Genomic DNA, 16,749 nt, shown 5'->3' with positions numbered 1-16,749 from the left:
CTGTAAAGGCTTGTAACTTAACTAAATTTGTATTTATATTTTGTATTTGGACTACATTTATATTTATAATTTATGTTTACATATGGGGCGGAGAAGGAAATCCCATTGAAATAATATAATGGCAAAAGACTACATCGATCGTAGTTGTTATTCATAGAACATCCGATTGAGATACTGAAAAATCAAACAAAATCAACCTAAAATAGACGTCTTTCGCCTGCTTAATAAATTAGCCTTCAATGAGTTTCCAACCGGCTGCTTCCTTGCAAACTAACGGATCTCCTAGTGACCGTATGAGTCTCATTCTGACGACCACTGCCATCTTCGCCGGAAATTTCTTCTAAAGACCGCCCTTTGGTTTCCGGTATCAGGAAAGTGAAACCAAATCCCAACATATTTGTGAAGGCCAAGATTATGAGGGCGGTCTTGATGTGGTTAACATTGTCATCCAACGTATATGTTTGAACCACGAAAGCCCCAATCATGGCTCCCGCCTTCCCCGCCGCCGCACTGAGCGCATGGTAGGTCGACCGCAGCCTTGTAGGGAATAGCTCCGCCGGGAGCACAAATGTGGTACTGTTGGGTCCAAAGTTGGCAAAAAAGAACGTCAACCCATACAGAAGAAAAAATGACATCATGAAGAAGCCGACTAGTTGGATTGTAAATCGGCCAAGCTTTACTATGAAAAGGAAGGTGAACCAGTAGCCCGGGAATGTGCCGAGCATAGCGATGAAGAACATGGCGCGTGAGGTATCCAAGACTTCTTCAATGGCGTTGATTTGAGGAGCATTTTTAGTTAGACCCATAGCCGGAAAAATGTCCTTTTGGGTTAGGTTTTGACTGTAGAAAGCAATATCCAGCAAGAACCATGTGGTCATCGTACCTATCAAATGACGCCCATGCCAATCGTAGAATTCCTGAGATAATAACGGGTACTTGTTTGCTTCCTTGAATTGAGAAACCTTGTCTGTTTCAACTTGGAATTCAATGTCAAGAACCCCACCCATATCAGCCGCCGTTTGTTTCGCATTCCCTTCGATAATGGCAGTGTAGCGACCGGTTTCTGGCATCTTCATCCGCCAATAATACGTTAAGAGAGCCGGTAAGGCACCGAACATCAGCACAATCCGCCATAGATAATCTGCCTCGGGTTGGGTTGAGAAGATAGGGTCAACGTTGAATGACGACGCTGGGTACAGCTCAAGGAATATTGCCGAAAGACACATAGAAACTAAACCTGCAAATATAATCCCTACCCCTTGCATGGCAAACATGGCTGCGATGAACGGCCCTCGAGTTTTCTTGTTAGCATATTCGGAAATAATTGTGGCGGAAAGTGGGTAGTCTCCACCAATGCCAAAGCCCAACCAAAACCTGAAAAAACAAAGGGTTCCAATCAGAGATCCGGAGGAGGATCCAAATGACAAACCAGAGCAAATGGCGCAAACCACCATGACGAGAAGAGTGATCCCATACACCTTTTTACAACCTAGTTTATCACCAAGCCAACCGAACACTAGCTGCCCACTTAGAGTTCCAAACAAGGCAACACCGGTAACCATGTTGTTAATGCCATTAGGGAGCTTTCCTGGCTTCAATGGATTCTGAGGATCGTAGTAATACAGTCGGCCCAAGAGTTTGGCCACAGTCGTGATGCAAAACAGATCATATGCATCCTTAAAGAAACCCATACCCGCTATCACTATAGCTTTCACATGGTACCACTGTGTTCTGGCCGTGTCAAGAGCCTGAAGCACCGATAGATATTTTCGGACGCAATTCTTCTCTTTTCTTTTTCTGAGCTTTGCTTATCAGCACCTTCTGGTTGCAGATTTTGCGTCTTAGCTGACTCATTTTATACGGGACTGTCTTAACCATGCAAAATATAAGGCTACAAACGTTGATACCAAGGGTTTGGGGTTAAAACAAGAAAGTGCACAGGAATCTGAAGGATATTCTACCACACTTGTATGACAGGAATTTGGGAATATACTGTTGAAATAGAACTGTTTATCTAGGATTTTGCTATCAATAATTCTTTTTCTTAATAGCAGCATATAATAATTATAAGATAATATATATTTAAAAATATTTTTTAATCATTAACAATGTATATAACTTACTGATAGTAGTTATTTAAATCTAAAACTTTTATAAAAAACAATACAATTTTAGATTACTAAATCCACTAAATAAAATAAATGATCGAAACATGATTTAATAATTAAATAAAAAATTTACCTATAACTCTACAGCTGCATCACTACTACCGTACGCTTTCTTTGATTTCTTTACCTACACAAAAACTAGTATATAAATTGAGTTAATTCTGTCATATGCTCTTATATTATAACTCTCATTTTAAATTGGTCTTTAAACTTTTAAAATATTCTAATTTCATTCCTAAATTATGACCCTCATTCAAAATTAGTCCTCAACTTTTGAATATTCTAATTTCATCCCCAAATTCATTCAAATATATAATTACTTTTAATCATAGTTTAAATTTTATTTTTTCAAACATTTAATATTATAACTTGTCCTAACGATTGTATTAACAAGGATGTGATTATTATATACATATAGTTTGGGATGAAATTAGAATATTCAAAAAGTTTAGGGACCAATTTAGAATGAAGGTCATAGTTTGGGGGTGAAATTGACATGTTCAAAAATTTGAGAAATTATTTAGAATAATAGTCATAGTATAAGGATGAAATTAGAATATTTAAAATTTTAAGGACTAACTTAAAATGTGGGTCATACTTTAAGGATATATGATGCAATTAACTCATAAAATTATATTTCACATACTATCGATTATGGAATTCATATGGGTAAATTACACCATTCCTTACTAAATTTTACTCTCTCTCCTATTTTACTTACTATACTTTCAATCTTTCTAATTTACTCACTAAGTTCAAATCCGAGCTGAGTCCAAATCCGACCTTCATTTTGTCAGAACTTGCTCCGAATTCCGTGGAAGTGGAGATCAAAAGTGAGGAAGTTGAAATGTTTCAGTCGAGATTTACGGGTGTTGGGACATTTTCCAGTGAAACAACCACTAGATTCAAACTCACGGGATCGAGGCGAACCGACACATGAAATTTGGGATAAAATGACTGCCATCTACGACGGTCAACGACGTCTGACAGTGGCGTCCACTCACATTCTATTTTTTTTAATATTTTAAATTATTTTATATTAAATAATAATAATAAAGGTCACATCATATGAAAATAATAATAAAATAATTCAGAGTGATCAAAATAAGAACGGTTCGAAAATTTAGTGAATTAATTAGAAAAATTGAAAGTACAATGAGTAAAATAAGAAAGAGAGAATAAATTCAATGACGAATGATGTATTTTACCCAATTCATATCTAGTAAAAAAATTCATGTAATTATAGTTAACTATGGAGTGCTATACTTTTTGGATAGGTTACATCATTGAAAAAAATAAATTTAATCATCGATTTTTTTTATTAACTGATCACCGTTATTTACTTCCATTTTCATTTTGTCACTTAGACAAATTTTAATTAGTAACGTGTGTCCTCATATTGTGGTGACATATGGTCTTAACTAATTGGTTGGGGAAAAAAATTAAAAGAATAAGGTCATATGATTACACTTAGATTCAAATTCAAGTCCCCTAGATAAGCCAAATTGTTTAACCACTACATCAATATATTACATTTGCTGAATAGTTTGAGAATATAAATTTTAGGCTAAACTACATATTTGATATCATACTTATTTTCATGTTTCTGTTTTGATAATCTAACTTTTGTTTTTGACAAAATCATATATCACGTTACGTTTTGTTTTTGTTTTTGTCACTTGTTGCTAATTTTTTTATTATTGATTTAATAAAAAAAAGTATGACGTAATCTGGTATAATTATAATTTTAATTCTTAAAAATTATATATTCTATTAATTTGATCTTTATTTATATTATAATATATTTAAAATTAAGAAAAGTAAAATGTCATCAAGGGAAATAAAATCTAAGACTTTAAAGATACAAACACAACACCAGGTCTTTGAACCAGCTTCTACATTTGATTCATTTTTTACCAAACTTATATTTATGTTAAAAACTAGAAGTTATGAAATTATATTTTTATCAAATGGTGTTGAAACTATTTGTAGATATTGCCCCCTGACTCGAATGTATAAATTTATTAAATTGGGTACAAAAAAATAAGGTAAAAAGGCATCAGATGTCCCTGTATTTTTGAAAAAAATAAAGTGCCTCTCGTATTAGTTTCTCTCTCAATGTAGCCCTCCAACTCAGAAAATAAACTCAAGGTGGCCATTTGAAAAATGTTTTTCGTCGTTTGACTGATACAATGTTGACGTGGCATTTCACAGTGCTGACATGGTGGTCCACGATATTGATGTGATAGTCCATCTACCATGTTTGAGTTACCAATTTAGTCGAGCTGCCATGTTATCCGTCACGTTATCAACCATCGTGGACTACCATATCAACACCATGGATCGCCACATCAACACCGTTAAAGGCCTCGTCAACATTGTAATAGTCAACGATGAAAAACATTGATCAAAAGGCCACATTAGGCTTAGTTTCTAAATTGGAGAACCATATTGAGAGAAAAATAAATACAAGGGTCACATTAGTTTTTCTAAAAGTATGGGAACCTCTTATACCATTTTACCAAAAAAAATAATTTTTAACGATGAGTTTTGTATAATTTAGTGGTGCACAACTACGTTGGTTTTTTTACCCCAATAATTCAAGCGGGCGAATTATTTAGCCCAATAGGGTACTCGAAATTTTAATTTAGGATCTACGGCAAATGATACAGTGTCTATGGAACTCGTCATATCGACGTGACATGTTCCATGGTATATTTTTTTTAATGGGCCGTGTCATCTTAAGTGACTCGTCACACCGACGTGACGAGCTTCAACAGGTATAATTTTGAATTTGTTGACTGTTGGTTTGACCGTTGTTGAACGATCAAAATTTTTTTAAAAATTCAATGGAACTCGTCACGCCGATGTGACGAGCCTCAACGGCTATTTTCAATTTGAAAAAACTAGTTGTTTATAGCCGTTGGGTAGAGTAGTATAAATAGAGGTTTGGGTTAGATTGATTTTTCACTTGGATTCAATCATTATATTGAGAGTAAAAACTCATGTGCTAAAATGGCCTCAAGAGAAGAAATGTTATGTCTTGATGATCTTCATATTTCATCAACCGATTTGACTACGGTAAATTTAATTTGTTTAATTTTATTTTAGTTTTGACAAAATTATAGTATTAATAATAATTATTTGTGTAATTGTATTAAATAATTTATTTTCAAATTGTAGCGAGAAGAATGAGCCATTCGTCATCGAGGAATGACGAATGAAGAGTCACATAAGCGGATGATGATATATCTTTCACAATTCGGATTATATGGAGCGACATTTCTTCACGTATTTAAGGTGATGTCGGCACTGATATCAGTGTTGATTGAGAGTTGGAGGCCCGAAACACATACGTTTCATTTTCCTTGTGGTGAAGTGACGATAACATTGGAAGATAACGTGTATCAACTTGGTGTTCTTATTAATGGTATGTCGTTGGTGCTTCGCAACACTTACTCGCGAAATACTGTTATTTCAAATTTATTAGGAAAGGAGGCTCTAGCCGATGTCATGAATGGGTTGCAGATATGAATTGTAACACCCATCTCCCGTATACCCTTTCGTACACGAGATATGGATGTCACATCACTTTAAAATTATTTTGGGCATTTGAAAAACCGTATAATTGTTTTCAATTTTTAACAACTTCAGAGTATGATATTCATATAAATAAAATACTAAAACTATCAATTTAAATACATTACAAAATATTTAATTTAGTTCCATTACATGCCAACTAAGTTTTCAAAAAGAATAAGATTGTCTTAACGTTACTGACGAGTCAACCCTTTAATTGATGAAAGTTGCTGCTACTGATGCACTCCTTACGCAACTAATATTTTCCTTTACCTACGCGTGAAATCAACACACGTTAAGTATTTAATTAGTGCGACATAATATTGTAAATATATTACAATTATACGACAATATCTTATGAATATTGAATGAAGAATTAAATTGCATCATTCATAAAGACCATTTAAGCTCATCTCAGTTAAACCATAATTCTTTCATCCCATCATGAAAATTATTCCTAGTATACCCATCATACCTATCCTTTTGTATAGTTTCCTCATTATTCTTTATTTTCCCTGTGTACATTAATTGTGAAAATACTATACATGTATTGCACCAAGGTGCCAATTGATCATGTATCTTTTATAATCATCATTGCGGAACCTTAAACACTGTTAATACACCATTTTGTATTTTCATTTAGGAATCCTTTCATGTCCATTAAGATATGTTTACGTTTTCCTTTATAACATCCATTCATACTAATTATGCATTGTTGTTCACTATTTATATATATATTTATATCATCCCTTCATATCACTTATGCACCATTCCTATCACAATACATTATAATTCCTTTATTCTTTTACCCAAAGGTATTTAGTCTTTCCTTTAACTTACATATTTGACACTTTTCTGTCAAATGCAAAGCGATTCCATTATTCTTTTACTCAACAGTGTTTAACCGTTAATCCTTTACTCAACAGTGTTTAACCGTTCATCTAACTGGCATAATTGACACCTTTCTGCTAAATGCACAGTTAGGCAATTATTCTTTTACTCAACGGTATTTAACCGTTCATCTTTTACTCAACAGTGTTTAACCGTTCATCTAACTGGCATAATTGACACCTTTATGTCAAATGCACAGTTAGGTCATTATTCTTTTACTCAACGCTATTTAACCGTTCATCTAACAGACATAATTGACACCTTGCTGCCAAATGCACTGTTAGGCCATTATTCTTTTACTCAACAGTATTTAATCGTTCATCTAACTGGCATAATTGAAACATTTCTGCCAAATGCACAGATAGACCATTATTCTTTTACTCAACGGTATTTAACCGTTCATCTACGGGCATAATTGACACCTTGCTACCAAATGCACAGTTAGGCCATTATTCTTTTACTCAACGGTAATTAACCGTTCATCTAACTGACATAATTGACACTTTTCTGCCAAATGCATAACTAACGGGCATAATTGACACCTTGCTGCCAAATGCACAGTTAGGCCATTATTCTTTTACTCAACGGTATTTAACTGTTCATCTAACTGGCATAATTGACACCTTTCTGCCAAATGCACAGTTAGACCATTATTCTTTTACTCAACGGTATTTTACCGTTCATCTAACTGGCATAATTGACACCTTTCTGTCAAATGCACAGTTAGGCCTCAAAGGCACTTAGCCTTTCATCTAACTGGCATAAATGACACCTTTCTGTCAAATGTACAATTAGGCCTCAAAGGCACTTAGCCTTTCATCTAATTGGCATAAATGACACCTTTCTGTCAAATGCACAGTTAGGCCTCAAAGGCACTTAGCCTTTCATCTAACTGGCATAAATGACACCTTTCTGTCAAATGCACATTTAGGCCTCAAAGGCACTTAGCCTTTCATCTAACTGGCATTCTGTCAAATGCACAGTTAGGCCTCAAAGGCACTTAGCCTTTCATCTAACTGGCATAAATTACACCTTTCTGTCAAATGCACAGTTAGGCCTTAAAGGCACTTAACCTTTCATCTAACTGGCATAAATGACACCTTTCTGTCAAATGCACAGTTAGGCCTCAAAGACACTTAGCCTTTCATCTAACTGGCATAAATGATATTTTTCCGTCAAATGCACAGTTAGGCCTCAAAGACACTTAACTTTTCATCTAACTGGAATAAATGACACCTTTCTGTCAATTGTACAATTAGGCGTATGAATCTTTTATTTTAGATCAGTTTCTACTATAATAAACATTCATAATATAAATTATCCCTTTCAATCATTATATATTATATGGTTAAAACCTATAGTGCCCATGCAATAATCCCACTACCAATATGGAAATACACATTCTTATTATGAACTTCTAACAATTTCACATATATTTCCCATAGGAAATTTATACACTTGGTATGAATTTCTTATTTCGCACACATTGTGCCCATACGGAAATTCATACACTTAGTATGAATTTTTTAGTTTTGCACAAAAAGTGCCCATACAGAAATTCATACACTTAGTCTGAATTTCTTAAGTTTTCTGCACACTTAGTGCCATTTGGTAATCACCATACTTACATTAATAGATCATACAAGTATGACTACCGTAACATATACGTACATAATTAAATGTACTCACCTGGATTGCCTCGCTATTATATCAAAAATGCAAAGTTGATCACTCCGATACTTTTCCTTTGCCTTTAGTTTTGCTTGACTCGGGAGCTTGATTTCGATCTTTGAAGCTATGAAGGATAGAAAACCACATGAAGAAGAAGAAGAAGAGTAACCTAACTGTTTTCACTTTCCCTTTTTTCTTAAATCCCTAATATATATCTTAAATTCATTTTTCCCTCTTAAATTTATCCTCGTAACTCATCTATTGATACAATTTAGTTCAAAACACTATTCTAAATCATTTCCTCATCTATTACCATTTATTAAAATAAATCTTTAAATTTCAAATCTTTTCAATATAGTCATTGACCTGTTATTTGGGTATTACAATTATCCTACTTAGAAAAATTCATCCTCGAATTTAAAGACTTTATGCGCTTACCATAATACCTCAACCATATGAATCATTTTATTACGCATTTTCTGGCTTTCTCTAATCCAGATTTGTATTGATTCTTTTTCATAAATCAATTCTAATCGAATCTCTATATCTCTATAACCCATTTTCCATTCATGAATCAAGATTGATTGAAACAATTTAGTAAATACTTGATATTCAACTTTTCCTCTAATAGTGCGTCAGACATATAAAGTCTCCCACAATACTACGAACATTTGTCGAACCTGACCTCCAAAAGTCCTTAATTTCTTCATTTTTACTTATAACATTCTTATCCAGAAATTTTTCGTCTTTCCTTTGTAGTAAAATCAATGATCACTTCATACATCTTTAGAGGTTCTGAACATCTTTTCTGTCTCATGTTCACTCTCTTCAATTCCACAAGTAATTAAGGTTCGTGTGATTAGTACCACTCACTATATCGATAATGACGTTAAATCTTTTAAGGCAACTCGACTATTACCGACTCTAAATCATACAAAGATAATTCCTCTTGATTCATTGATACTAAATCGTATAAACATTTTTCAATACTTTAATAACCAACAACCTTGAATTCCACCACTCGATCTGGAGGTAACCCAAGATATTGATATAAAAAGACATCTCTAATTTCCCAATATTGTGAAATTATCAAACAATCCTACTTTTCTTATTTGAGTATCTATCGCCTTAACCAACCATCATTCTCTTTACAATCATTATCAATATCACTTTACGCAATGATCTTAACTCATCAATTTATAATTCCTTAAGATTCACCAATAACATAGCCCCTGTAATCTTTATTAATTGTCTACTATCTTTTCACTCACACTTATACCCTGACCCATTAAGGTTTACGGCTATCATTTTACTCAAGATTGGTTCTATAGGAATTCCTCTAGCTCTAGTCAACCTTGTACTAATGTATGAGTGCACAGATCAAGGGTCAACTAATACCAATACAATCTCATCAAAAGATGAAAAGTACCTATTAAAATTTTTGGATCATCCCGACCCCCATTGGTCGTAATATTCTAGATTTTGACGACTCCCTGAATCTCTTGTCGCTTCAATGATTCATCTCATCCACTTGATCTTCCACTTTCTCTGTTTCTATTAGAGGTTGCCACAGATCTTTCAGATTGCACTAAATTGTCCCCAGATTTCTTTGGACAATTTCGGGCAAAGTGACTGGTCTCACCACATTGAAAGAAAGCTTCACTAAGAAGTCTGCATACTCCCTGGTGCACTCTTCCACATGTCTGACATACAATTCTTTCCCCAATTGCTCTACCCGAGCTAGCAGTAATCGAATGGGACGATTTTATTTTCTGTGAAATTACAACAAAACCCTCTTTGTCTGTATCTCTCGAACTTGAGCCCTTGCCTATCTTAACATAATGGGGAGTTGAAGGCATTCCAACTCTTTTCCCAATCTGTACACTATGTTCCGCTACTAATGTCTCCTCTTGAGCTCTCTCGATATATTTGGCTCTGTTAATAACTTCTTGCAAATTAGGCAAACTCAAAACCAGCATCATTTCTTTTAGTTTTGGCCTCAACCTCTCAATAAACCAATCGCGTCGGGCCTTGTCATTTGGAACCACTTCCATAGCAAAACGACTCAACTTATTATATTCAGCCTCGTACTCGTGTACTAATCGATCACGTTATTTCAATTTTAGGAACTTTAACAGCATTGCTCATTTGAATTGTTTACCCACATACTTGTTCTTAAATTCTTCCAGGAAGAATTGCTAGGTCACTTGCTCCGGTGTTGCATACATCGTAGTATTTGACCACCATACTCGAGCGATCCTCTAAGTAAAGATACATCTCCACCCAAATTTTTTGGATCCAAACAATGAAGATTTTTTAGCATTATTATATCATCATTTAACCATAAGTCGGCCTCCATAGGACCTTCACCCTCTTCTCCCCAGAACTCTGGAGCTCCCAAGCTCTTCAGCTCTTTTGGGATCAATATTTTTCGGTGTTGGAGGAGAAGGGGGAGGCGGAGGAGGTTGAAAACGGGTCAACATAGCGTTGAGAGCTTGCATAAAAACTCCATACTATGGTACTGACATCCCTTGATGTGCAGGCGCATTAGCATTTTCAGATGGAACCGGTTGTTCAGTATTAGCTTCGTAACTTTCGCTATGAATCCCTTCTCTCATTTCTTGTTCCCCCACTCTACGCGAGTTAGAGGATTCTAATATCTAATAGAACATACATAGTAACAATATTACAGTTAGTAAGGAGTGCCATCAATTACACACTAATGACACCATATCAGTAGCCTTGACAATCTTAATGGCATGAAATTTCTTTTTCTTATTTCGATTAAACTCAGTTTCAATCGAGAATCGGCTAAACCTGTAGCTCTGATACCAATAAATGTAAAAGCCATCCCCGTATATCTTTCCATACACTAGATATGGATGTCACGTCACTTTAAAAATATTTTGGAAATTTGAAAAATCGTATATTTTTTTCAATTTTAACAACTTCAAAGTATGTATTCATATAAATAAAATACTAAAACTATCAATTTAAATACATTACAAAAATTTAATTTAGAGGAAAAAAGTGGACGTAGCGGGTTGTTTAGTTTTGCTCCAATCATGGGTGTGGTTTTGTATCCCATTTATGACGCCTATTACATCCGCTCATATGAAGTTTCCTCTTTTCGTAAGGTAAATTCCTATATTTAAAGTTTTGATATTTTATAATATTTATTTACATATTCTAAAAATGATAATAAATAATGTAATTTTTTTTAGATGGCGACACCGAATAACCGATACAAAGTTGTCGGGTGCAACCAAAGTATATATTCGGATGAGGACTGATATCACCGGTAGAAATGCGGTAAATTTTAATATTTTTTACATTAACTTTGAAATTTTAATATTAATTATTTAATTATACTAACATAATACTTTTGATATTTTAATTGGATGCCTTATTATGAGTCGGATATCCAACGGTGTTTACCGTCAATGTTCTTCGAAGGAGCGGAGACATGGTGTGCCGTAACACCATTGCTCCATTTTGCAATTATTGAGATCAATGCCTCCGATAGAGTTTTACGGTAATTGGGGTTCTACCAACCGATAGAAATGTCCATATTTAACATGGACGATTTGCATAAAATAGATGCGCGTGGGAAGCATAGTGAAGATTGGCCAAGGAAGCATGCTATATTCATACAACAATGGAAAAATAGACAATTACGATTTCCTAATCATTCCGAGGTATAACCTGATGATTTTGATTTCAATGTTTCTCCCTACCTCCAAAATTATGAAGAAAATGGGAAACCATACTTGACAACGCCGGTGGCATGGTCCGAGTGGGAAATAATGAAGGAAAAATATGGAACAAAATCATCATTCATCAACATTTTCATCTTATGGTGCATATCAACCATCGATGAAGAGTCGAGCACCGTGGGAATGAAGTGGGTGGGATCAAGTGCCACCTTCACAACAATTTTCCTCAGAACCAGAAGATATAGTTCCATGGGATCATCTTCTTCAATACAGACAATATCAGTTTGAGGCGATGACGTAAATGATGGCGTAAAATACCTTGAATACTCCATCATTTTCACTCGAAGATTAAATCAAAGTAGTGGAGTAATGTTCAGTACACTTGAACTGGAAGAAGATGAAATGATGAAGGTGGATGACCACAACGAAGTCGATGAGCACCACGTCATGAATATTCTACCACTCCTCAACATCGACAAGAATTGCGCAAATATAAGTAATAAATTTGTTTATTTAAGTTTTTGTACTCAATATTTAATTGTAAAAAAAATCATTGATAAGTAATAAATTTGTTTATTCGTTTTTCACCCTTAAAAATATTTAAAATTTGTCAATAATTTTAGTTTTAATTAAAAGAGTTTTGAAAAATATGTAAACAAATAAAATATCTTTAATTAAAAAATAACTTTTAATTAAAATAAAATGTAATTAAAGTCGTGCATGGAAGTTTGGTTGGAGTAAAGCATACCCTAAAAAATAGTAAATTAAATGTTATTAAGAAATAAAAAACATAAATGAAGCTAAATAATTAATGAAAAATGATATAAACTTAATCATGTTGATAATCTCCTTTTTGATCTTTTTCTGCTTAAACCTCTTCATTGCATTCGACGTAATATGACATATACAATAGGCAGGATATGCGTGCAAAGTGTCCATTTATTTTGGGTCTAGAAATTATCCTTAACAACCCAGGTGACCGATTTGAGATCATACAAACCCCATCTTAAGTGACAACATGGGAACACAAGTTGGAGAGAAAAAATTCCAAGTTTCCTCTGATTCATTTTTAAAAATGGCGAAGGCAATGAGGAAAATATTTTCGTCTCCATCTTGTGCAACGACTATCATCAAGACATGCCTGTAGAGCCCATACAAAAAAAGTGCCATTGACTTGAATCATTTGTTTACAAAATCTAAACCTTTTGATAGCTTACTTAAATTCCCAGAACAAGCCACCAAAAATTGTCTTCCCAGGTATAACGTCTCCCTCAAGCATGACCGTAGGACGAGTATAGTACCTAACAATGGTTCCAGTGATGAAAAATTCCATTGCTTGAAGCAGATGTGGTAGTTCATTATATGACTGATCCCAATCACCATACAACAAGGTCATTGCTTTCTGATTAACCATCCATGCCTTGTAATAAGTCGAAATATAACCAAATGTATTCCGAATGGTTGCCACTAACACAAAAACGGACACTCTTGGATTTTTCCACCAACAGCTTCACATAAGAGCATATGACATTCAAATCTAAATGTTTGTGATCTTGAGTCAAGGAGGTCATTGTACATGCATGCTGTGCATTGAACCTTGTAACATCCCACAACATCTTCCGTTATAGGTATGATACTTGTATCCTCCATTTATAACTAACATCATGTTGTATACACCATACGAAATAAGTTTTTTGATCCGACTCCGTGACATATAATTGAAGATGAGCTTTGATGCAGTACTCCTTGATTGCTAGTTGTGCCTTTTTTGTTTCAAACTGAGACCCAATGGCCAACTCAGATGACTGCTCGTCGAAAAAAACCCCAGTGGGCAGCATATAACTTTGACATATCATATATTTCAGGATTCCGTATAGCATCGTAGTTATGTCATGCATTGCAACTGTATGATAATACTGAGGCAAATCATGGTAAGGCATTTCATGTTGAGGGTATGTTTTGGTCCAAACATTTGAAGAATTCTGTAATCCTTTACATCTTGAAATAGCTGCCTCCCATACATAAGCTTCAATATCCACACATTGTCCCTTTGAAACAGCCTCAGAAACATCGGACTCATCAACTAATAGTGTGTCGTCTACCAACGGAACAATATCTTCATCATCTTCACTAAATTCAGCAAGACTTTCATTGAATCGTCTAACAAGGTTATTGTAGACACCCGTTTTGTCCGGGATATAATAATAATAATAATTATATTATTAATATTATTTATTTTTATTTTGTAGCCCAATTACAACAAATCTCGGAGCCCAAAAAATCAAGCCCAAGACCCGAATTCAGACCGATTGCAAGACCCGGATCCAAAATTGACTCGTTTAGATGCTGCCACCACCCATGCCTTTCATGTGAAGGCTACAACAAATTTGACACTAGCTCAAGCCAAGTCATTGCCGCCAATCGTGCCACCACAGAAGCATGTTGTACAAAAAAAAAATCAAACCAAAGTCAAGAAAGCACCTAACCCAAAAATCACGGGATGATTTCACCTAAACATGTTATTATCTCACCAAATGCGGAGAAAAGAAAGAGCAAGGACAAATGATTCGGTGGAGACTGGAAAGCTAAAAGGAGGGATAATTCATGAATAAGGAAGAGTCGAACAGGGGATCGGGTAGAGATTTAGAGGAGAAATTAACAAGCAGAACACGAACGAAAGGGGGTTCATATTTTCTCAAGCCTATTTTTCTCGAAAGCAGTATATTAAGGAGTTTTTCTCTTGGTATTTCTCGAAAGTAGTTTCTTATTTTTTTCAGTGTGGTGTATTTGTGCTTGTGTTATTTTGCAATTAAATGAAACAAAGCAATACAAAGAGAAATTCGGTCTATATGAGGTTGTTCTTGATTGTTATTTATATTAATATTTTTTCATTTGTTTTAACAAGTTCTAAACTAAAAATAAAAAAACGAAAAGTGAGGGCGTCGTTCGAGAAGAAGAAAAAGGAATTTCATCAACGAAGGAGGCTCTCTCGGCTCCCATTTTTCTCTCTTGAAATCAATGTAAAGAGACTATCTCTTCCATATTAAAAAAAAAAGGCAATATAAGATATAGAAACCATAACGTTTTTGAGGTATCTTCCATCTTTCTTTAATTTTCCAGTAGCTTCATGTGTGTGGGGTTTTCAAATTAAAAAACAAACAAAATAAGAGTGAGGAAGGTGTTAGTTTTTACCTTAGGGGATCTTGAGTCCTCACTGGAGTCATAGCTTCACATGAACCAAAACTAAAAGCACTTTTTCGGTTAGGCGTGTACATGGTGGTCTTAAGGTTAATCGTGAGAGTGAAAGGGAGAATGGCGAGGAAAGTCCTATGAGCTTTCCACTAGCGTTGTCGTGATCCCAAGGTTTAGATCGGAAGCAAACGATAGAAAAATGGGTGTTAGATGAAAATTGCGTATTAGTTTTGTTTTGGTTAGGATTGGGTAACTTACCCGGTCGAATGTTGTTTCAATGCGAAGTAAAGAATGTTAGAATTCTCGGTTTGAAAGGTGAGAGCCAACGTCATTCGTGAGACAGTTTGGATGATGGTCGGAGTAGTAGTTTTGGTTATTTGGTGAGAGACAACACCATTCGTAAGGAGGGCCTAGGCTTCTTTCGTTGTTGGGTTGCCGGTCGGCTGCGGTGATGTTTGAAGTAGAGAAGCGGCGGCCATGAAAAGAAGAGGAAGGGTGCTGTGCGAGGAAGAGATGGAGAAAGCTTGATGCGGCTGTGTGCATTTTCCTTAGGCGTGAAAATAGTTTAGGTTTAGGTTAGTTTAAGTTATATATTAAAAAGTTTGGTAAAATTATAGTTTAGGGTCACTAGCTTATTTTTAATTTACATGTTTAATTTCATATTTATTGAAATTTGGCCATCATTTTAGATATGCATATTTTTTAAAATTTATAGTTTGACACGTTATGTTTTTTATTTTTTTTATTTAAGTCACACTTACTCATTACATGTTAATATATATATATATATATATATATATATACATAGTACATGTAAATAATTTTGTATTAAGATGGTATATTGTTTGGTTTTTTTTAATATTTATTAAGTAGATAATTATTATTTTTAATTAATATTTGCATGTTAGCCTTATGTATATGACTCAACCTAATTACATAATTGGATTAAGGGTAATATCCTTTTAATTTAAAATTGTTTAAATGACTTCTCTTAACTCACTAGAGAGTCGCTTTAGACGATTTTAAATTAAAATTGTATCCCATCAGTGACACCCAAAATTTTGATTCATCACTTTAAAATTTGGGAGTGAAAGAAAAATAAATGTTTTGCTATTTAAATTTGTTGAGAAAAGGTTGTTAGAACTCACCTAAAGATCTGGTCTCAATATTTTAAATAATCAAATATTCTTTATCTTTCTAATGGCTTGGTAATTTTAATTTAATTATTTTGGTGTTGTTGAATGTTATATATTTTTTTTTTAAGGGATCATAAATCAAATTAAAGTCAAACTTGTAAATTTCATTGCAAAGACATTAATTAATCGAATAGGTACCGATTTAGGGCATTGTGGGGGTGCTAATCCTTCCTCACGCGTAACCAACTCCCGAACTCATTTTCTAGTAATGCAGACCTCAATTTATTGTTTTAATTAAAATTTATTTTTATTTAAAATGAAAAAACGTTTTTGGGTGCCCAATCACACCCTAATCAAAGATTGGTGACAACTCCCCGAACTATATGTTTTTTTAAG

The 16,749-nt window shown here is 34.3% G+C and overlaps 1 protein-coding gene across 1 annotated transcript; it reads right to left on the bottom strand.

Moving 5' to 3' along the window:
• Positions 1 to 236: 236 nt before the first annotated feature.
• Positions 237 to 12,357, bottom strand: LOC120157389 (low affinity inorganic phosphate transporter 4-like). The gene is made up of 2 exons (XM_039168527.1): positions 12,080 to 12,357; positions 237 to 1,797 (listed from the first exon to the last, which is right to left on the bottom strand). The coding sequence occupies exons 1-2, from the start codon at positions 12,355 to 12,357 to the stop codon at positions 237 to 239; spliced, it is 1,839 nt and encodes a 612-aa protein (XP_039024458.1).
• Positions 12,358 to 16,749: the final 4,392 nt, after the last annotated feature.

Source organism: Hibiscus syriacus, unplaced genomic scaffold, assembly GCF_006381635.1.
Source record: "Hibiscus syriacus cultivar Baekdansim isolate YM2019G1 unplaced genomic scaffold, ASM638163v2 tig00111253_pilon, whole genome shotgun sequence".
NCBI lineage: Eukaryota > Viridiplantae > Streptophyta > Magnoliopsida > Malvales > Malvaceae > Hibiscus > Hibiscus syriacus.
Note: the sequence above shows the minus strand (reverse complement) of the source record. Positions and strands in the feature narration are given on the sequence as shown.

Coding starts and splice junctions, on each gene's coding strand:
- LOC120157389 (XM_039168527.1), bottom strand. CDS start 12,357: ATGGAGTATTCAAGGTATTTTACGCCATCATTTACGTCATCGCCTCAA. Junction 1,798..12,079: donor CATGCCACCGGCGTTGTCAA/GTATGGTTTCCC, acceptor AGCAAAGCTCAG/AAAAAGAAAAGAGAAGAATT.